The sequence below is a fragment of the Ammodytes marinus genome, assembly GCF_949987685.1.
Source record: "Ammodytes marinus genome assembly, chromosome: 2".
Lineage (NCBI taxonomy): Eukaryota > Metazoa > Chordata > Actinopteri > Uranoscopiformes > Ammodytidae > Ammodytes > Ammodytes marinus.
Genome location: NC_137231.1, coordinates 11,164,113 through 11,185,707, shown reverse-complemented (window position 1 = coordinate 11,185,707; position 21,595 = coordinate 11,164,113). Strand labels below are relative to the sequence as shown.

The window sequence follows — 21,595 nt, the reverse complement described above, 5'->3', positions numbered from 1 at the left end:
CCAGAGAGCACCTAGATCAACCGCTAATGCCCACAACCAAGCTGAAATCTTATTAGTACACCAATTAAAGCTACGGTGGGTTACTTTTTCACCATAATATTTGGCAAAAATGTCATATAAGCCATTCAGCTACGTATATGTAGGTGAAGTGGTCTGATCACTTTGCTCTCCCCTGCCGCCCCCAAAAATTGCCACAGCTCATGTACACTTTGACCAATCAGAGCGAGGCTCTGATTTTCCGTTCTTATTGGCTGTTGGGACTGTCCATTCACTTTGGCACCGACGTTGTTGGTGTAGAGCGTGTCAGGGAGGGACCAAAGAGAACACAAGTGAAGCGGTTGAGGTATTTGGATTCGAATCTCTATCCCAACTGCTATTTTCTCCCAAATCATATACCCCAGCTTTAATCAGGTTGTGACTGAGACCAATATAATTTTTTTTCAGGAGACATCGAAGAACATCCATAGTCAGACAAATTCCAGTATAGACTGTCTGAAAATGTGTGCCATTACCCCTCAATGATGGTTGGACTTTCACTCTGTTTTCAAGTGTAGCCATTTGGAAAACTACAGGATATACTGACTTTTTTCAATGTGGTCAGAGTGTATAAATGTTCAATGTTCATGTCACCAGTGCTGGTAAATGATTGTTGTTGTTGATAATCTTACACTTAAAACATGATACACAATAAACTGTATATATTGATAGTTTGCTTAATGTATTTTTATTCTCAAGGGGTTAAGAGAACTGCACAGCAGATATTCACCAAGAACTTCCAGCTTGATCTCGAGGGTCTCCTGTCCAGCGCTGTTCCTTGCCACACACAAGTAAGTGCCCTGGTCGGCGAGGCTGACCTGCTGGATCCTGAGGGGTGTAGTGTTCTTCACCCCAACAGGAAGTCCATTGTGAAACCAACTGACCTCAGGGCTTGGCTCTCCCTGGACCACACATGGCAGAGTTACTGTTTGGCCAATCAGGGCTTTCAGGAAGGAAGGTGCTGGCTGAATTCTGGGCTTAGCTGAGGACAAAAACAAACATCTTAAATGCATGTCTCAACACTATACCTATTTATTTATATATGTCAAATATTTTGTGTGTATTCACATGCAAATAATCAACTTAACAGCATTTGGAAAAACACAAGTGTTAAGGATTGTTGGAAACTGCTTTCTTTTGAGGCCCCGCAGTTACCTTGAATGTGTAAATCGTAGCTTAGGGACACGTTGCCTGCTGGGTTTTCTGCTGTGCAAGTATACAGTTTACTATCAATCAGGCGCACATCAGTGATCCTCAGAGAGCCGGAAGGCAAAACAGTAAACCTGGGGGGGGGGGGGGGGGTTAGGGTTCAAGGGCAAAGAGATGGAGAAAACAACACTTTGTGAGTCACCAAAGATCTACAGCTTCTATCTTTATGGACATGAGTTACTCTTGTTTTGCAACCATATTTTTCTCTAATGTCCTTTTTATAGTGTGGAGTATTCATACTATTTATAAGTGCACACAAATATATCAAAAGTATCGTTATGCTGCCGTCTTTTTACAGTATATGTCACTGATGAATATTTTGATATCAACCTTTATAGTTTTGTGCCAATGAGGACACATTTCAAGAATTTTCTTTTTTTACTGGTTCTATTTTTAGGAGTTGATGAAAACATTTCCTGTAAACAGATTCAGAAAAAGAATTCCCAGTACAGCTTCTGCCAAAGGCTCATTAATGTAGTGGTTCATTAGTGAGTAAAATAATTAGATACGTAATACGTACAAATTATTAGCAATTTGTAAAAAGACGGCAGCATAACGATACTTTGTCCATTGTATGCTCTAAATATAAAACAAATCATGAGACAAGGTGACAGCAATACATAGTTGTACATATTGTTAAAATGTTGATGGCTTCTAAAGAAAAATATATCTGTGAAGGATGGGAAGTTGTGAACAAGAAAGCATTAATTGGACTCTGGACCTTGGCCTAGTAATCTACAGAGAGAATTGACACTTTCACAATTACCATTGTCCAAAGTAATTACAGTGTGTAAGGGTGGCCAAAGTTTGACCTGATGGCATCGCCGTGGGAAAGGTCATGCACTTCAATGCCTTTCCTCCTGTTGGGAACAGAAATGGGCCCTGCAACTATTGTGGGTTTATCACTAAGGTTCAGGATATAATAGAAAGTTTAAAGGTTGGCCTGATGGTGGCGCTATAGAGAAAGTCCTACAGTTCTCTGTAATCAGTATGTTTCGTCCTCCGGAGAACAACCATGTGGACAGCAATGATTATGCAAAACCAACCATTTGTTTTACATATGTTTATTACAGACAAACAAGTGGACAGATTGAGTAGATCACATACACAAACCTCTACTCCAAAAACATGATTTGCAACAACAACAAAAAAAACAGCAGCAGTTAAATGTAGCTTAAAGTACTTAAATGTAGGTCAGCCACTTTAAGGGGTGTGTGGTAACCTCAATTGTACCAGAAGCTATCCAGCTGTATAAATGCATCATATGCACAAGTCTAAACACACCTCTGATTTATCGTAGATAAGCGTGTCTGCTAAGCAACAGAATTATAACAATAACATGTTCATGTAAGTGGAAATGAGCTTGAAGCACAAAGAGCTCTCTATTTTAGCTGCACATATGGTGTACTGTCGCTCCCCCATCTCCTCAAACAGCCCTAGGAGAAGCAGCAACATCTAACATTGGAAACAAATGACTGCCTCTGCGTTGGTCAATCTGTACTCAGACTGCAGTGTGCAACACGACAGTGCCACAGTGAAGACTGGCGTAAGCTCAACCGCACACCACATGGACCAGTAATCTTGCCTACCCATCACTCCCCACACTGGTGTCAAGTCATCTGTCTACACAGTCTGACACAAAGACTTATTGAGACAAATTGGTCTCAGTGTTTAAAAGATCTGCGTATTCACCCACACACCTTCACTCTTTTTGCTAGTACTAGCCTAGTACATGGCTATGGCAGAAATGTTACAGGCCACTTATTTAAATTATTTCAACCATCAGCACCCCTCTGTCCCACATGTCTGGTCATGTCCTCTGACCCACAGACTGTAGCCGAGAAGAGAAAGGTTACCCCTTTTTTTGCAGTGTGCTTCTGCATGTCCTGCATATGCAAAGCATGGGCCGAAGTGGGGGTTGTCAACAGAGATGTGTTATTCTCATCAGACAAGACTAGTAAAGAGTCAGCATGTTGTTTTACTGCTGAAACACCCCAGGGAATCTAACCATCATGCAGACAGGGCTAGTATCTCTTCCTCTGTCAGTTCTTTTTCCTCCCCTCTTCCTGGCACCCCCCACTCCACCCCCAACCTTTTCCTTCTGCCTGGCCCCACACATGTCATACTGTATCTGAGTCACCGCAGCTTTCAACCCACTCCGTCATTCTTCTATCTCCCTAAAACCCTTCGGTCAAGTGTGTGGCCCGTAGAGACTGTCTGCGATCTTTCCAGTCTGTGTCCTGAGTCAGCCAGCCTGTCTGCACCCTGAGTGACCACACATGAAAGCCGGGACTCATTGGACCATGTGGGACCAGATGTTCATCCTCCGTTTAGCCAATGAGTGAAGCCCCCACACATCCCTTCACCAGACTGTTGCTGCCTCTGCCTAGCTTCCCTTTTAACAGCAGCACTACATGAACTCCAAACATTACCTGCAGCTATGAATGGCAACCAGCTTCAGTCAGAGTCCCTTTTGAAAGCCAAGTCACATGTTATTTAGGTCAGAGGTATGGTATGGGGAGAGCTTTTGTTATGTTGTTTAACTAATTTAACTGCATAATCTAATTGCCTTAGTGACATAAGACTTCCTCTTACCCAGCTGTGACAGGGGGGATGGGATGCCAATTGCGGCTCCATGTGACCAGTGGAGAGGGACTCCCCTGGACCTCACACGGGAGAACAACCTCTGTCCCCGCCTCTGCAGCCATCTTCACTGTGTTGTCATGGCCACTCACACCCATTATCTTAGGCATGGCTGAAGAACAGGGAAAGAAATAGAAATAATACCATGTAGGCTCTATGTTCAACCTGGTTTGTAAGGTCATACAGTCAAGTATCAGCCTTTTTCATAACAAACACTGCATGTTTGGTGACTGTGGCCCAACTTTAATTTGCTTACTGTTTACACTGAGCTGTATCTCTCGGCTAGCATAGCCCACAGGACTGGTGGCAGTGCAGATGTAGATGCCTGCATCGTCAGTTTTGGGATGGGGGATGTGGAGGTTTCCATCAGGGTCTGACTGAAGAGGGGAGCGGTCCCTGGGCAGAGTTTGCCTCCCCTGTAGGAACACCAGGCATAAGACCAGACAAAATATACTTTAGATAACAGTGCAGGGACTATAAGCTTGGTTTAAGGTTTACAGCCCAACCTTTGATGTCTAATGTAATTACAGAGCACGGCTTTGACTCACTCTCTATCCCCTAAACGTGCACGCAAGAATGCAGCCTGCTGCACACGCACTTGCTTTGAACATGAAATTGCTTTTACAGATTCACTTTTATCTGACAAGAAAAGATATGCACTTGACTCTAGAGTACTACTCTGAACATTTTCAGGGTAAAGCAAGGAGGAAAATCTGACTCCATTCAACATTGCGTAGGAAACAACAGCATGTTCATCAGGTCAGGTTAATCAGATTGTGATTGTAGTGCAATCGGTGGTGGAGAAGGACAGGCCATGTTTGTATGCTAATATGAAAGTAATGAAATGAAAATAATCTTATAATTTAAATTAGATCAAAATAAGACATTGTTCATTTGAGGTTGGTGGGCTAAGGATGTTTGTGCAAAGGAAATAAATATGAATGAATCTTAAGTAAAAGCAGTAAATCTTAAATTAATGCATGATTAGTTGAAAATTACTATCTTGTATCTAGGTCCCATCACCACTGCATGATTGCAGCTATTGATATTTTGTTCAGGGTTTTAAGTTACCTATTTGATATTGCTGGTACATAAAATCCTTATATCAATAAAGTCTAAGACGAATGAATTCCAAGTCTGGTCCTCACTACAGAATGATGTGGGAATATGAACTAGCCAATTAGGTTTATGGGATATAGCTACAGCCACAGCAGTCATTAGGAAAAACAGATTTTTACTGCGAGTGTGACATCCTACCTTGGACCAGACCACATTTGGCTTGGGAACTCCACTGGCCTCACATGACAGTGTGATGGCTACGCCCTCATTGGCTATGTAGTGGTATGGACCAGCGTTGATCTCAGGGGGCACTGTGGAAGAAGTAGGTCAAAAACACAGCTGTCTGAAGAAGTGGGCCTAAAGCATTATCACTGGCCTTAGCCAGCCCGCGGTATCTGCGCTCAAGGCATTTCTTCATTACAAACTGATGATTAACCGTAATCTGGCCTGTCTTTCATTACGCGCCTATCAACAAAATTACCCTGTCTTCAAAGCATTCAGTAAATGTGCCTTTTCACTATGATGACAACAGGTGGTCTAGTCATTGACTTATTGTCAGCACATTGTTGACCTGACTAAACTGTTATCTAAACAGTCTCTGTGGCAAGTGTCTCTAGCACTGAAAAACTGTATTCAAGAATGAACTCAAATAAATAGTTTTACAATTTGGGAAATAAATATATTGGCTTTCTTGAGTATTTGAATATTGATACCATTCTCATGTGGGTACACTAAAGAAGAGGGATACGCTTAGCTTAACATAGATACTGTACACAGGGGTAAACAGTTACACTGGTTTAGTTTGATAAAGCAAGACTAATAATCTACAGCTATGCTAGCAGCACTCTACAGCTGTACTTAATAAAATCAGTGTTAGAATTCACTGAATTACAATGCTAACATGCCTTTGTAAAGCAAGTATAAGGTTTAAGATGTTCACCATCTTCGTTCGGCTAAATTGTGCTAAATAAAACTAAACAGAGGACAAGTGCAGCTGAGACTGACTGGAATGCCATTATTTTTTTCGGGTATTTGGTCATGACCCAAATTGATTTGAACTATGTTGCAGCCAGGCCAGTGACTTCCAGGAGTATCACCAAGTTTGGTCCTATGGACAGTGTGAGTCGAGCTGTTTTCCCCTTCTTTCAGTCTTCATTCCAAGCTAAGCTAATCATCTGCCTGCTCTAGCTTCATAGTTATTGTGGGACAGGTATTGATTTTTCCTAATCGAACTATTGGCAAGAAAGTGAGTAACCTTCAAAATATCTGACTATTCCTTGAACATGCTTTCTTACCATGGACCTCCAGGCTAACTGTGATGTTCATGGAGCCTGCTACATTCATCGCAGTGCAAACATATGTCCCAGCATCCTCTGGGATGGCTCTTTCAATGTACAAACTGCCATCACTCCTTTGAAACATCCTCCCATTTAGCTGAACCTGTTTAGTAGTAAAAAAGACTGTTGTTTCACAGGAGCACAGACTTTATATGTGTAATTTACTGTAATTGAAAGTTAAATACTAGTCAGTCTTACAGGTTTTCCGTTTTGGGACCAGTGTCTTTCAGGAAGAGGTATTCCATCCAACATCATGCAAGGAATACTTAGGGACTGACCAATACCAGTGTTGATGACAGGGGCACCTTGGGCCAAGAGAGGGGGCTCTGTTGGAAAAGGAAGTGTAAAGACATACAAGAGCAGGAAATTGTGGAGGAATTTTAAGGCCACAGTTGGCTTTGGAGTGGCTGCCATTGTCTGGAAAATATTTGGTAGTGTAGAGAGATAGGAGAGTTGAGACAAGCCTACCCAGTCCGGTGACACTAACTCTGGCCTCAGTTTTGATGATTCCAAACTGGTTCTGAGCCTCACAGATGTACAGTCCTTCATCATCCAACCACACACCTGTAGTCAAACACACAATATACAGCAATGAGGAAACGTGAAACACAGCACAATCTATAAACTCATATCTAGACTTGTTTCGCACTAACAATGAAAGCAATTAATCTAAAAAAAACAATTCAGTGCTTGTGACAGTTAATGTCTCTACTTAATATTAAGTGGAATTACTGTTTTGACTGTGCTGTACTTAAGAGTTAAAAATAGAAAATAACGAGATTAATTGGTTTGGCTCAGCTGCCAGCCTGCTGAGAAAAATGTTCTGCTTGGTAAATTCTCCGGAGATCCTGTGAAGGAAAATCAACATATTGTTCACTTCTTGTGTTGAGATAGTAAGGCTGATGCGTAAATAGGTGATGACAAGACTTTAAGCATTAATATAAAAAGTGAGGAGCAGAATAGGGTAGGGGGAAAGGAGGTTGGGTGGGATTGAGACGTTTTCTATAACAATGGCAGGTGAAAATAAAGTAATCTGCTACAGATTGAGATAATTAGGTCAGATACCAACATGCAGCCATAAATGGAAACAGAGGCCGCGCATGCAAATAGGTCTATTATTTAACTTTACGCACCATAAACATTTAGTCTCAGGAGTACAGTGGATCTAGCCTGGTATTCCCAGACCTGCCACTAGGCGCTGGCAAATTAAATTTGCTGCGCCTGTTGGTCTGGACACTCTCCGTTGAAGCTTTTTCAAAAAGACCAGAAATCTGGGCTCACGTTTCAATTGGTTCTATCTAATAGGGGCGGCCCAGTGCCCTTTGTATGGTACGCTGGGGAGGACGTAACCGGATGACGACAATGACGTGCATGCGACGTCGAAGCCGTGATAGTAAACATCAAAGATGGCTGCGGATATGTTGTGTGAGTTTGAGACTGCTTTGGCCTCGACCCTTTACGATTTGCAAGACGGCACTCAAATCTTTCATTAGCAAGTAAGTGGAATGTTCTGTTTTGCCGACCGACCACGGCAAACGTTTAATTTAACAGTTTAACAGCTGTTCGCTAAACGAACGGGGCTTACGTCACCTTGTGCATCGCTCTGATTGGTTGTAGTGCTATCCAACTGCGTGCAGTGGCATTTGAAATGCACGAGTAGGAGCCGCCCCTGGAAATTACTATTGATCGTGGCCAGACCCTCTATCGTTCAAGATATAAGGGTCTGGATTTCCAGGCTACAATGGATCACCTTCAGTGGCAAAGATTAGTCATATTGCAGGTTGAAAGCCCTGTCGAGTAGGCCTGATGTGTATTCAATCTCACAATCAAGGAGAAATAATTGGACATTAGAACACCTATTATTTCCCAGACTATAAAGAGTGCTTTTAGGCGCTGTTTATACTAAAAAACTAAACGGTGCATCCGCGAAGTAACTATTTAATTACTTCGCGGATGCACCATATCATTCACATGACAACAGTAAACGCAGGCTTGAAACCGCAAAGTTTTGCGATCAACTCCCAGGGAGGAATCTTTGGAAAACACAACTGTTTTGGTATCTTGTAAACTGGCGAAACCGGTTTCTCTAGTAACGCTGAAGTCACAGCTGAACTTCACACATGCATAGTCTATTACATTTGCTGTCAAAATACCCACATACAAGTTATAAAGTTAGAAGACAACATGCACGGTGTCTCCGCGGCACCATCACTGTGATCAGCGGAGAGTGTTGTGCAGGGCTCAAATATAACACTCGCAGACCACCCGCTACTTTGGCTGGGGAAAGATTTGTGCTCTGCCGGTTTTCCTAGCAAAATAAACTTGTGTCACCACCTGTTATGCTAGGGACAGCTTTCTACATTACAAAACACTATCTACAGATCAACGTGCAGCATTTAAGTTACTGTTCAAACAAAAAGAGCATTAAGGCTATGGCTAGGACATTAAAAGCGTTTCATTGGCTTTACATTAATAGCATTTCACTGGACAAAAGTGAGTTGACTTTTATTTTGAAGTACGCCTAACAGGAAAGTAGCTGCTTCACAGCTCTGCAGCGCTGCAGTCATCACTGCATGTCAGCATGGACAGAAAGCTTGTAATTTACAATACTTGTAACCCTAAGCCTACACCAACCGCTTCATCAACGTTAGTGGCATTATTTTCGGTTTCAGTAAGGTTTTATGCATCAAATTGTACCGAAAGAGCTATCTACTACGCTAAGTGTCGCAGCCGACTATTGGCTTGGCATGCGTACTACAGCGATTTCGGCCCGTTTTCTCCGAAAACATGTACACAAGTGAAGTTTTCAAATCAATTGTATCTGCACGTGTTAACTTTTGAAACCATAAAAGGGATAACCGTCACGTTTTCACCGTGTAAAGGGCCCCCTAGAGGAAGGGATACTTTGATGGTAATGATATCCTGTTACTCTCGTTTCTTGAGAAAAGTAGCTGAGTTTAACATGAAAGGCTGCACCTCTTCTAAATACTGTAAAATATAATATAATCACTCAGAAAATGTCATGCCATGCCAATCAGTGCAAGGCAACCATGAATCTGTATTAGCCTGCACAGCAGACCAAAGCTCTTTGCGGTGATAATGTGTCATGGATAACTCACTCTGGATTAGAAGATGTCCGTTCTCTAGCTGTATAGTTCTACTGAGGCTGTCTGTGTTTGTGAGAATCTGCCTGCCGTCCTGTCTGTGCCAGGTCAGTGTCGGTTGTGGGAAACCACGTGCAATGCAGGGGAGGGTGATATTCTCCCCGACGTTAGCTGTCACATCAACCGGTGCCTCAGAGAACAATGGACCCGCTGTTGAGGGGAGAGTGAATTTTTATTTGAGAGAAAGTTTGAGAGAAAAATAAACTTTAGGTGGAACACTGGAGTGTAGTCTCACCTCCAACTTCCAGACTGACTGTGCCAGTGGAGCTTCCAGCAGAGCTGCTGGCAACACAGTTGTACTGACCAGCGTCTGCCTCTTGCACCCCTCGAATGTGCAGTGTCCCACGGTGAACATGCTGCTCAACGAAAGGAGCAGAGCCCACCTCAAGTTCACCTAAACAAGATCATTGGTCTCTTACTGGACATGTACTCAATCACTTTTATGTACATGCTGTTTTAGACCAAGACTTACAGTACCTTTGAACCAGTGGACAATCGGAGGGGGGATGCCTGAGGCTTGGCACTCCAGAGTCGCATCACCACCAACAGATACAAGTACAACCTGCTGTGTCACTGTTATTCTAGGCACCTCTGGAGGAAAGAAAAAAAAGCTTAAGAAGCAGTTCAGATTCATGGATGGATGCAGAATAGTCAATATAAAACTAAGCTTACATTTCACATAGTATGTGCCAACAGAGCAGGGATAGATTATTTTGTAGCGGGCAGACAGCTGAACTTAAAGGACAATATGATCTATCTTACTACGCTCTTGCTACCCTGACAGATCAATGTTATTAAAAATGACATTCAGAGACAAAGGTTTATTATATCAGCATGCCCTAGGAAACACCTGCCACAGTCCATCAGTGTTGAGGTTACTGTCAACCACTAACTGACATGCCCTGACTGAAACTCTAGGCCTACAACTGTCAGCGCTCACAAAACCAAGAGAGAACTACTTTATACCCATTGTGTAAGACAGGGCAACATGTGGCCACAGACTGATTCAAAACCACTGCTCCTGAAGAATAGTCAACAACACGTGGGAAAGGGGAAATCTTAAATAATGAAGACTCCAGATGGTCAAAAGTTACATTACAGCAACAGCACATCTTCACATCGGAATCCTTAACCTGACATCTTTAGCAGTATCTACTATCTATTTACCTGCAAAAGTAAGTGCCACGGACTGAGAGGCAGTCCCAGCCTCATTGGTTGCCAAACATGTGTAGTTCCCAGCATCCTCTCGAAGGGCCCCTCGAATGGTAAGAACTCCGTTTTGGTTTAGACTCAGCCTGTATCCAGCATTTGACAGCATTCATGTTTGTTAACTTTTTGTGATGACATGTCCAGATGTATGTGGCAATTCATCTATAAACTTTTCTGCTATTCTTGGTTATCACTTCATACATTTTCTTTAAATGTATTTTACATGGACATAAACAGTACTTGTGGTTTGGAAACAAAATTGTACATCAGAAGATGTAAATCTACACTGTGATGTAAACCAGATTTGTCAATCGTGCATGTAGTTAAAGTGGAATGTTATGCCTCTTGGAGTCCTCTGTGCCGGAGGTGTTGAGTGGGATGAGAGTTCCCTTACCTCGGCCTTTTAGTTATGAACATGTTTCCATGGCTCCAGAAGAGCTGAGGAGGGGGGGAGCCGGATGCTGAGCAGACGAGGCGGATCTCGTCCCCCCTTGAGAAAACCTGGCTTTGAAGGTGAATTACCACAGAAGGAGCCTCTACAATTGGAGTCAAACAGAGGCAAAATGCTGATGATGACTCAAGCCCTTGTCATCACTGCATGATGTCATTTATAACCTATCAAATGTTTAACAACAGTAAACTGCGGGCTACATTCAATTACCAGCATTGGCATCATCTGTTGGGGATCTTAGTGAGGTAACGTTTCTAATTTATTTGGCTGTTCCATAAATTCTTTACAAACATTGGAAGCGAACACCCACAATAGAAGCCACACTTTTCAACATACATCAATTCTCGCTGATGAGAAACATTTTCTGACAAGGAAGTGGCTCCATTTGACTGCGAGGAGGTGAAGGCAGTAATGGAAAACAGATGACCAGGGCCAGAAAGGAGCAATGAGGCCCTGGTGTGTTAAGTGTTTAAGCAGATGATCTGAAGGGTACCGTCCTACCGTACCTGGGACAAGAAGCCGCACAGTGATTCTGCTGTCTCCATGGGCGTTGATGGCCACACACTGGTACTCCCCGGCATCTTGAGTCCGCACTCCACTGATCTGCAAGGACGAGTCGGGCAGCAGCTTAACCCTCCCTGCACGGGCCCGGATGGTACGACCCGCTCGGGACCAGGTCAAGTTGAAGCGCATGAGGCCTTCCACCTGACAGGACAGCACAGCCACGCCTCCCACAGGGGAAGTCACATTCATTGCCGGTTTTAGGACCGGAGAAGGCTCTGTTTTAGTGGAAACACAACCAAAAAATCAAACCCAGATAGTCCAAACATGGTTTATTTAAATACAAATATTTGTGCTAGCATTCTTTTTATCATGTGAAGGTTTTAGCCATAAATCTGAGCTTTAGGGCTCAACTTATTTATATTATGTGACTGAGATGTTTATGTCCTTGCATGGATATCTGTGACATACCTCTGACGGTCAACTGCGTTAAGGCACGGCCCTGTCCTGCACTGCTCTGCGCTATGCACTCATAAAGGCCTTCATCTTCAGCTGATGCATGGGCAATCTCCCACGATGCTATGGCAGAATTCCTGACAGAACGACATGCTTAGTTTGTTGGCTGGAACATGACAATAGTAACAAGATCATATTTGACATTACATTCAATTAGTATCTCTGGCATACACACATTGGGAATAGTTTTCAGCACGAGTCAGTTTCACTTCTTGAATGTAATTCAAAGCAGAGCATGAACAACAAGAAAGAATAGGGGCTTTGTTAATTTTTCAAAATGAAACAATTGAATCTGTTGTGTTCACAAAATTGACTGTGTATTACAGCCTGACAGCTAGCTAATAAAACGCAAGAGTCAAGCAGCACTAAAGCCTAACAGACATGCTCACCAGAGACTAGTGAGTGACCTAATTAGTGTTTTTTACAGCAGTTAATAGGAACATGAAGCTGCAGCATCTGAAAAAAATTTAAAGGAATGCGAGCCAAATGTTTGAGTTCTATGCAAAGAGTGGAGAGACTCACTGAAATAACTTCTCCTCTCCCAGTGTTATCCCACTCCTGGTGAATCTTAGTCTGTAGGGAATGTCACTCTCCACTGAGCAGCCAATCACAGTTGGATGCATGTAGAATCCCTTCACCACACCAGGCATACTAACAACTGGGGGATCTACACAAGGGAGGAAACAAAGGTTATAGGTCAGCAGGAAGATTGATGAAGTGTGAGAGACACTGTGGGGTGGCTTTGGCGAGATGTGTCTGAAGGGGATGGGAGGGAGTAGTCTTGCCTGGAACGATGTTGGTGTAGGAGACACTGGACAGCCTTTGGAAGCGGTAGCCCTCTTCGTCTTTGCCAGTCACTTTGATGAAGAAGTTCTGGGAAGGGGTGCGGAACTCCGGGAGACTCCACAGTCCTTGTTGGCCGTGATCGGCGGGCAGGGGCACAGGGATCGTGCGTAAGGAGCGACCGGAGCCTGACATGAGCTCCACATGGCTCAGCAGACCCGGAGGCTTCAGGCTTGTGCATTTTAGCAAAACATGGTCTGGAAGTCCTGAGAGACAAAGGAATGCCACAAGGTCATTTTCTGCACGTGTTTTCAGTCAAATAATACTTAAGAATGCTGACAGTATTGTCCAGCACCTTTTATTGGCCTCTCTCTTGTGTGGTTGAACTCTGAAACAGGTACACTTGAAAAGCCAGCCCGGAAGTCTAGATTGCTGACCCCTGTGACCCTCAGAGTATGGCGCCCACTGCAGCTCACCTTAAAAAGAACATAGTATTCAATTAGCACCATGTCATAAAAAAATTGTCAATAATTATGGCTTATTTACCAAAACAGTACCTTCAGTTTCCAAGCCCCAGGTCTAGGAAACTTCAGGTTGACGACACGCGCAGAGTTGGGAATGTTCAACAGCTCTTTGAGGCCCTGCTCTACACCAACTACACGACCTAGGAAAACAAGACAATAACTTTTCATTAAAACAAGTCTTGATAGAAGTTGTTATAAATAATATGGCAGGAAAGGAAACCCTATTAATGTATTGTCTACCAAAGGGATCGGTGAGCTCAATTTGTGGTGCTGGTCCACTGAGTGACACGGTGACCTCTCGAAGGCTTGGGTCAAAGGGCACTTCCCACTTGTTCTCCTGGGCACTGTCATGGTTGGAAGACAGCAGATGGACCTTCATGGCCTGAACCATCTCCTCTACCCACTTTAAAACCTGGAAGGAGGAGAATAAACACCGTCACAGTGCTTTAACAGGGCAGCATTTGTCGGTCAATGAGGTTTGGACCCGTCCTAGGCAAACTGTTGGGGATCCCCTCTCAACTTAGAAGGACAGAGAGAACTGTGGCTTTTTCCTAAAAGCCCCCTTTATTCCCGTCCCTGCCAGCTGCTCTTGTCTGCAGACTATTCTTTAATCACAAAAGTATTCCTCCGAGAGATAAAATGGTGCAACCTTCAAACTGATAACACGCCGTTTCTGTGGTGTCAAGCCTCTAACGCCTCGTTTCCACCGAGTAGAGCGGGTCGGGTCGGAGCGGCTCAGAGCGGGACAGCTCACTTTTAAGAATCTCGGTGGTGTTTCCACCGCCGACCCTACCCTTACTGGTAGGGCGGGGTTTAGGCTGGACTGCGATAGCCGGCGCCAGAATGTGGGTCAAACTATCGGGCTGTGGAACAACTGTGGTCAAGCCAGCGGTCTCTCGTTTTTGCTTGGTCAAACCAGCCACTTCTTTATTTATTCCCCCCGTGTTGTTGTGAGCACAGAGACGGCTCGGTGCAACTGATACAGACGTTGAGCAAACAGCGCTGGCTGCGGCAGCTACGTGACATCGTAGCAGTGGGGCACAATGTAGCCAGTGTAGACAGTGTCTTTCACAGTAGAAGTCTGTCAGGCCGTAGTCCCTCTAATGCAACACAGCCTTCATGAAGCATAAGTCTTGTTTCTCAGAAAATAAGCACGTGTAGACGTTGAAATAAACTTAAACTGTATATTCCAAAGTATCAACCTGACTAATATGCAGGATTATATCTGTACTGAAATGGCTGACCTTTTCCAAATTTTCTGTTAAATCAGTTAAGCTTAAAGGCCAGGACACACCAGTCCGACTACCCGAAATTGGAGACTGCCGATTCAGGGAGCTCCAGTCTTCCCGTCGCGGCCGAAAAAGTGCAAAGAACACACCAAACCGACTGCTGACGTTCCGTACGCTCTGCGCTTGCGCGGGACGTAATGTCTCCATAACAGCAGGCGGCGCTAATCTGTATTGTGGCCTGAAAAAATACGGAAGCCGGAAATGATGGGACAGCTCTCTAGACCATAAACATAGATAGAAATACGTATTTATATTTATGGACCATAAAGAGCACCATTTTTAGCAGATAGTGTCGAGCATGGTGTCGAGCAGTCAACAAGGGTTGACGCATGAGTACTCGCTGAACGAAACAAACAAACACATTAAGACGATGGCTAACTGTTGTTAGCTGTTTGTGCTACCCGCCTCACTTCCGGGCTTCACTGATTCGCTAGCCCTCCACAAATCAAATTGCTCCAACTGAAAGACTGCCCGCCGCCGTGTTCAATCGGCTCAAAAGAAGCCCGACGACATCTACGACGACCGATTTCACGGCACACACCAAACAGATTCGTGTCCCCGCCCCCTCCCGACTCTACGACGGCGATTATCGGGCCGGTGTGTCCTGGCCTTAAGAAGCCAGATGAGGTCAGCCAGTGACACATTAGGAAGGTAGGAAGCTCATTTCTTAACTGAGTCATTCCAGCACTCAAAGCAAAGATTACACAAAGCCTGAGACAAGGTTTGACAGTTTGATTATATTGAATGGCAAAACAATCATTTCTTATACAATTAAGTCCCTCAGTGGCTCTCCAAAATATCTGACACTATGAAATTTCAGTTTTGACAGGTGCTTGACCTTCTGGGTATAATCATTATCGTGTTATTGAGAAGAATACAGTTTTTCTTTTGTATTATTTTAAATGAAAACAGAAGCCGAAAAAAAAAACATTGATATTTCACAGTCTCATTTCAGTGGCCACAGTAGACCGAATGTCTTCCATCTTCCAAATGCTTAACAAGCAACTGCTGTCTAGTATTTGTTTCGACCACATACCGAGAGGTATTATGGCTGAGCTGAGTCTGCAATGAAACAAACTGAAAACTAGTCTTCAGCTGGCTTTTAAAGTCAGAGCCAACCACAACACATTTGAAGACATGTAAGAAAACGAGGAGAAACTGAAACAAGGAAAGCTTTTGATAATTTAATTATCAGGCCTCCACGTTTTGTCTCTCAGGGTCCACTGGGTGCTGACAGCAGCTGGTTCCTCTCGCCCTTTTACAACTGGAAACAGCTGTAATGCCTGCCACATGTGCAGCCAACACCAGCAGTGCAGGAAACAGCTACGAAGTGACCTACATCTGCCCCAGGACAGTGTGTATTTCGTATGCAAGAGAGCAGAAAGGAGTGGGCATTACTCTGCCCTCGGACTTCAGATAAAAGGAAGTGGAATGCAGTGATATGATGACTTGCTGTCCTCGCCATAGTAGGTCTGGAGGAGCATGCTGAGTTCTGCAGAAACTCCCTGTCTCAACCACTGGGAATGCAGTGAAACATCATCCTGCGTGTCTCAGTTGAATGAGGCTATCAGGGCTGTTACAGGAAGGACCCCCCTTTGCTATTCATAGAAGCGTGACAGATGGGCCACAGAAGGGTTAGCTAAGGCTGGGGGACGCTGTGTTTCCCCACTTGTCCAGGTACATAACCTGCAAAATAAGTAGGTAGCCCGGCTATGGGCAAGCACAACAGCTTGACTGCAGACCTCCAGGTGGGCCAGGGTCAGCTTGCATTTTACTCTGTTTTAAACACCACAGGTGACGAAATTAGCAGGAAGATGTTGCGCTAATAATCAAGGTTATTAGTGCAGATCAGTCCCAGATGGACCACCTGCTTTCCAGTGGCAGTTTTGACACACCTGCCAAGGCTATGCATGTCAAATAAGGACCTGTATTTGAGGCAGTTAACTATGCCATGGAGGGTGCCTTTTTTAGCGACTCAGGAAGACTGGGATAAACGTTACCTGGGTTTCATTTTATGTCTGACAGCCATGACCAGTCCCTTAACTTACTACTGCATAACAACATAATGAGAAAACCATGAGGGCAATATTATAAATGGCTCTTCAAGGTTTTTGAGCTGACTGTATATTCAACTTGCTTGGTAGAAACACACAATTGTCTAGCTTTAAAACATTGTTTCTGTCTACAAGAATCACAGCAGCATCCCAAAGCCTAAACATCACAACTTTCTTTTTTTCAACAATGCTTCAAGATACTGATGACTTAGGATGACATTATTACAATGATGAGCACAGATCATGGTCCAAATTTGACAGCACATTAGCAGGGTTTTCTTGTCTATACTCTTGTTAGAGGATCCTGTGGCTGATCATTAACAGTCAAATTTGAGGAATGATATGTGAGCTGTTGTATGAGGACTTGGAGCCAACTCCATTGGGCAGCTGTGTTGGAAGGAGGCAAGCCATGACAGATCATATCCTGGGATTAGAGAGTAAAATAAGTAGTCTGTTTCCCCTCAACTCTCCCCCCAGAGACCACAAAAAGAGTTTGTATATTTGATTTGGCCCCACATTATTAAACTACTATTAAGAGGATAATTTGGTTAGATTTGTAGTACTTATGAGGTTTTTAATGATTAAGGATTTGCGTTGATTTGGTAAAAGCATGCCACCCAAGACCTATAATCACACAGGCCTAAACACTACTGACATCCAGTGATTCAATGTGGATCCAAGAAAAATATTCACAAGTATGCACATGTTTACATGTAACAGTATACTAATAACATGTCAGAAAATACTTAAGACTACTCTACCACAAAGCCATCTGGGGTTGAGGTGTCAGGACTAGAGTGAATTTGGCCTTCAATTCCTTTAATACTGCAGCACAAAAATGACATTCATGTGCTCATGTGTTAAAACAGCTGGCAGGATTATGGAGTGATAATGAACCGGGCTGCCCCACACACAGGAATTGTATGTTTAGTTAAATGCAAGCATGAGTTGACAGGAAACAGACCCCTACACACACACACAAACACATCTGAGTTCAGAGGTTCAGTGGGCCACCAGTGTACAGAGCTGTTGGCCCCAGCTCAGCACTACCCAGCCATCTCCTGTGTTGACATGCAGGATACCAGTGTCTCTTCCAGAGGAAACTCTGGCTTTCTTTTACGTCTGCCAGGGAAGTGATCCCTGCTGTCTTTGGCTTCTAAGACAGGGCTCCTGTTACATGCCGCTTCCGATATAAAAGAATCACTCGCCCGTATCATATGACCAGGAAGTCTTATATCAGCTGTGGAAGCATTTCCTTGCTCTAAATGAAGTTGTTTGTATTACATCAGTGGGTCAAATGGGTTGTTTTTCTCTCCTGCTCCCGCTGTTCTCCATTATTAGGTGATCTAACCCTTTTCATATTCATATGCACAACTGAATTCTACTAATAAATCATGTATTATGTATAAAAGGATTTGGTTAAAGTAACAGTGTTGTGCTGTGTACTCTGTCGTTCTCTCACCTCGTTGACCTGTTGTTTGTCCAGGTGAAAGATCTGGCCGGAGGAGGTGGCAGCAATCTCCTCATACGCCTTGTAGCCGGGCTGGGAGCGGTCCCCACAGTCCCCAGTCAACACGAATACCACCTGGGAATTAAGGGGGCAGGAGAGTTAAGAGGATTACTACTGTTCACTGTTTGCTTTCTACAGACTCGCTTCCAGTTGACTCCAAAGTGACGCTAATGCTCATCGTCATGCTTCTTGTAGGGGCTGGGACTGAGTCACTTTGAAGAAAGTTTCTCCTGCTCAACGAGCATCGGGGGAAACCTAATTGTAATGCAGATCGTTCACAGCATGCCACTGTATTCCTTTTGTACTGCATGTGATAAATGCAAAGATACTCAAAACGCTGGGACTTGAAGCTTTATATTTAACCCTTTTCCTGCCAACATTACATAAACAGCATTGAGATCATTATGGGAGGGATAAACAAGACTCATGACATGCTTGCCGAAATGTTTTTGTTTCATTTTCCTGTATACTGTAGCTGTCAGTGGGGAACATCCATCTTCATCTGAGATGAATAACATTGATATTTGACATTTAGTTAAGTGCCAACACCAGGCTAATGCTATTTGTATGTCTCTAGTGCCGATCAGTGAGAACCTCACAACCATGTTGAGCTTTTGGACCGTACCTGGGATTGACGGAGCTGCACCAGCTGCAGAACATCTCTTTTTAGGCGGTAGTCTTTGGCTCTGGCGTCGGTGAAGACGTAGATGAAGGACCCAGGCAGGGAAACCTCCAAGGCTTTCTTTATAGCTCCTATACTCATCTCAGGGCAGTCGCCCCCACCCTGTGTGACAGAACCAAACGTAACCAAATACTACTGGAAGAAATAATCTCTATGTATCTTATTTTAAATGTAATACTTAAACAATGCTGATAGTAGTATTACTGGGGGAGCAAAGGTAATGGCAAAGATTGCATAATAAATATATAAAACATTATACTCATTAAATCAACACTAAGTAACTTTTTAAAGAAGAAATAAGACAATATGTCTTTTAGAGATGAAAAGCTCATTCATATGCAAAGAAAGAAGTCCACTCTTTCACTCATGGGTTTCATCACTAGCCTAACTTGGTCTTAATGATTATTCTCTTTATGAGCTAGTACTTTTGGACTATTTAACATTAGCACATACATTATAATACATTTCTGTCTCTTGTGGCCACTGTGGTTGATGTTTGATACAAGTGACATAAACTGGCTTTTAGCAATGGATGTCCCCATAGCTGCTCAGTCCTGTGGAATAATCATTGTGTGAGTTCTGGTTCCCACCTGGACAAACAGCTCTTGCAGATCTTGCTGGAACTTCTTTGGGTCAGTGGTAATGGACACAGGGCCAATATCTGCAAGGTTGGAAATGTGTCAAAATCAAATCAAGTCAGCCTCATAGTAGATGTTCGTTCTGGTTGAGAGACAATAGCGCATGCCTGAAAAATATTAATTACAACCAAATACGCTCTAAGGCCAAACTGGATATCAAACTCAACAAAACAACTATATTAAATCTAAGGATTTAGTTATTCCCACTCAGCATGTTCTGCCTCTGTGAACAAAGATGCATCTACAGCATAGCCTATGAGCGATGCCGCGTAGCTTTTTTGAAAGACATGAATATAGAGGACACACTCCAATTTGCTAAAGAGAGGCTAAATGGGTGCACTAGTGACAGTGTTCACGTTTTGTTTTCAACAAATTGCTACAAATCTGGCAAAAGTTTTGGATGACGACATAATAGTCATTTTCTGCAGCTGCAGTCAGCATTCTCCACAGGTCTCGAGCAGCAGCGGGGTCAGGCATGATGGATAAGAGCCTGTCAGGGCCTGACACTTACTTGGACTCCTTCTGGGGCCAATCGATGCAACAGTAAACATTAGGCAACACACAGAGAATGTATTGTTTCTGCTATGGGACACTGCTGTCCATAAACACAAGCTTTTCATTATAATTCTCACAGACGACCCTTATCAGGTAGGGTGGAGCCTCATGATTGCCGTGTGTTTGTGCTTGTTATTCCAACTGTCAAATACTATTTTGAAGTATAATTCTGAGACTGATGATACAGAGCTTGCAGGCATGTGTCTAGCTGGTGACATTTCTAAGTCATTCTCCGTTTATTTTCCAACAGTGGAGGCTTTCAAGTCCTCTTGATGAGTGACTGTAAAACACTGACAGCACTGTCACGCCTCTTTGTCAACCACCAGCGGCTTCTTTGCAATTCTGGAAGTTTACAAGTTCCCCAGGGTAGGCCACATTAAACACAAGACAAAATGTGTGTTGTTAGTGCAGCCCACCCTACCCCCCTGGCTGGCTAAACTGGGGGGCTATGAGGGCTTTCCGGAGGCTTGGATGGAAGGGAAGGGAAGGGTGGGAGGGGTGGGTTCGGGGTTTGGCGGGGTGATTGGGGTAATTACACACAAGCAGACAGCATATGCTTCTCATCAGTGCTTGAACACCCTCCCCCCATTAGAGCACTCTTATTTTCAAGATGCAGCTTTCCCATATAGGACGGTAGATGTGGGGTGGGGGGGGGGGGGGGCGAAGAGGTTTACCTGTCCCATGTACTCCTCACTCTAAATGCTCACATATTCCTGCTTCATGTTTTGTAACAATTTGAGCTTAATGTGTTGCTTGTGTGAGTGGAATTCCTCTGAAACAGCTTAGGGCAACAACATGTGCCGCAAGTTCGGAGATGGTTTGAACTAAGTTCTTTACATGAAGTAAAAACAATATTTACTGAACTGTAAATTACAGAAAACCAAACGTATAAATCAGGTGAAATGTAGCGTAATCTTCAACCATGTCTTGCTGAGTTTTTAATAATGCAATAATAAAATAAAGGCTGTGTTGCCTGGACCCAGCATGATCACAATATGGGCTGATTTGTTTAATGTGGCAATAATGATACATCCATTTAAAAAAGTGAGAAATAATGAATTCACAAAAAAGGTTCACATTTTTCGGCTGATTATTCAAAGAACAAGGTGATTTTAGTTTATAGGTTTAAAGAAGTAGGCTACCTGGGTCATGGAAGGGGACCAGAACAAAGTTTTTGATGGGTCTGGTCCTCCGGTTGAGGGTTTTTTCCAGGATCCGTGAGGCGCCCTCTATCACCTGTTTCAGATCGTCGTACATGGAGCCGGTAACATCGAACACAAAGGCCAGAGTGGAGGCGCTGTCACCGGATCCATCATCCTCCTCAGCGCGGGCCAAGAGCCAGTGCGTGCTGATACATAGCGCCAAGACTAGGCACTTTAATAAGAAACCGGTCATTTTTCGTTCACTGCATCTGTCGGCTGGAATGAGGCGACAT

The 21,595-nt window shown here is 43.6% G+C and overlaps 1 protein-coding gene across 1 annotated transcript in view; it reads right to left on the bottom strand.

Moving 5' to 3' along the window:
• Positions 1-21,564, bottom strand: part of hmcn2 (hemicentin 2) — a 45,208-nt gene extending 23,644 nt beyond the window's left edge. Inside the window, exons 1-24 of the mRNA XM_080049253.1 lie at positions 21,303-21,564; positions 19,558-19,628; positions 18,911-19,069; positions 18,238-18,360; positions 13,673-13,844; positions 13,466-13,572; positions 13,264-13,384; positions 12,911-13,174; positions 12,648-12,792; positions 12,081-12,202; positions 11,615-11,887; positions 11,052-11,193; positions 10,616-10,743; positions 9,926-10,039; positions 9,684-9,842; positions 9,404-9,598; positions 6,753-6,848; positions 6,483-6,610; positions 6,243-6,387; positions 5,146-5,258; positions 4,145-4,304; positions 3,841-4,000; positions 1,192-1,319; positions 767-1,018 (exon numbers count right to left, since the gene is read on the bottom strand). Of these exons, the coding sequence (XP_079905379.1) occupies positions 767-1,018; positions 1,192-1,319; positions 3,841-4,000; positions 4,145-4,304; positions 5,146-5,258; positions 6,243-6,387; positions 6,483-6,610; positions 6,753-6,848; positions 9,404-9,598; positions 9,684-9,842; positions 9,926-10,039; positions 10,616-10,743; positions 11,052-11,193; positions 11,615-11,887; positions 12,081-12,202; positions 12,648-12,792; positions 12,911-13,174; positions 13,264-13,384; positions 13,466-13,572; positions 13,673-13,844; positions 18,238-18,360; positions 18,911-19,069; positions 19,558-19,628; positions 21,303-21,555 (3,730 nt within the window). The 5' untranslated portion in view covers positions 21,556-21,564. The remainder of the gene's footprint in view (positions 1-766; positions 1,019-1,191; positions 1,320-3,840; positions 4,001-4,144; positions 4,305-5,145; positions 5,259-6,242; positions 6,388-6,482; positions 6,611-6,752; positions 6,849-9,403; positions 9,599-9,683; positions 9,843-9,925; positions 10,040-10,615; positions 10,744-11,051; positions 11,194-11,614; positions 11,888-12,080; positions 12,203-12,647; positions 12,793-12,910; positions 13,175-13,263; positions 13,385-13,465; positions 13,573-13,672; positions 13,845-18,237; positions 18,361-18,910; positions 19,070-19,557; positions 19,629-21,302) is intronic.
• Positions 21,565-21,595: the final 31 nt, after the last annotated feature.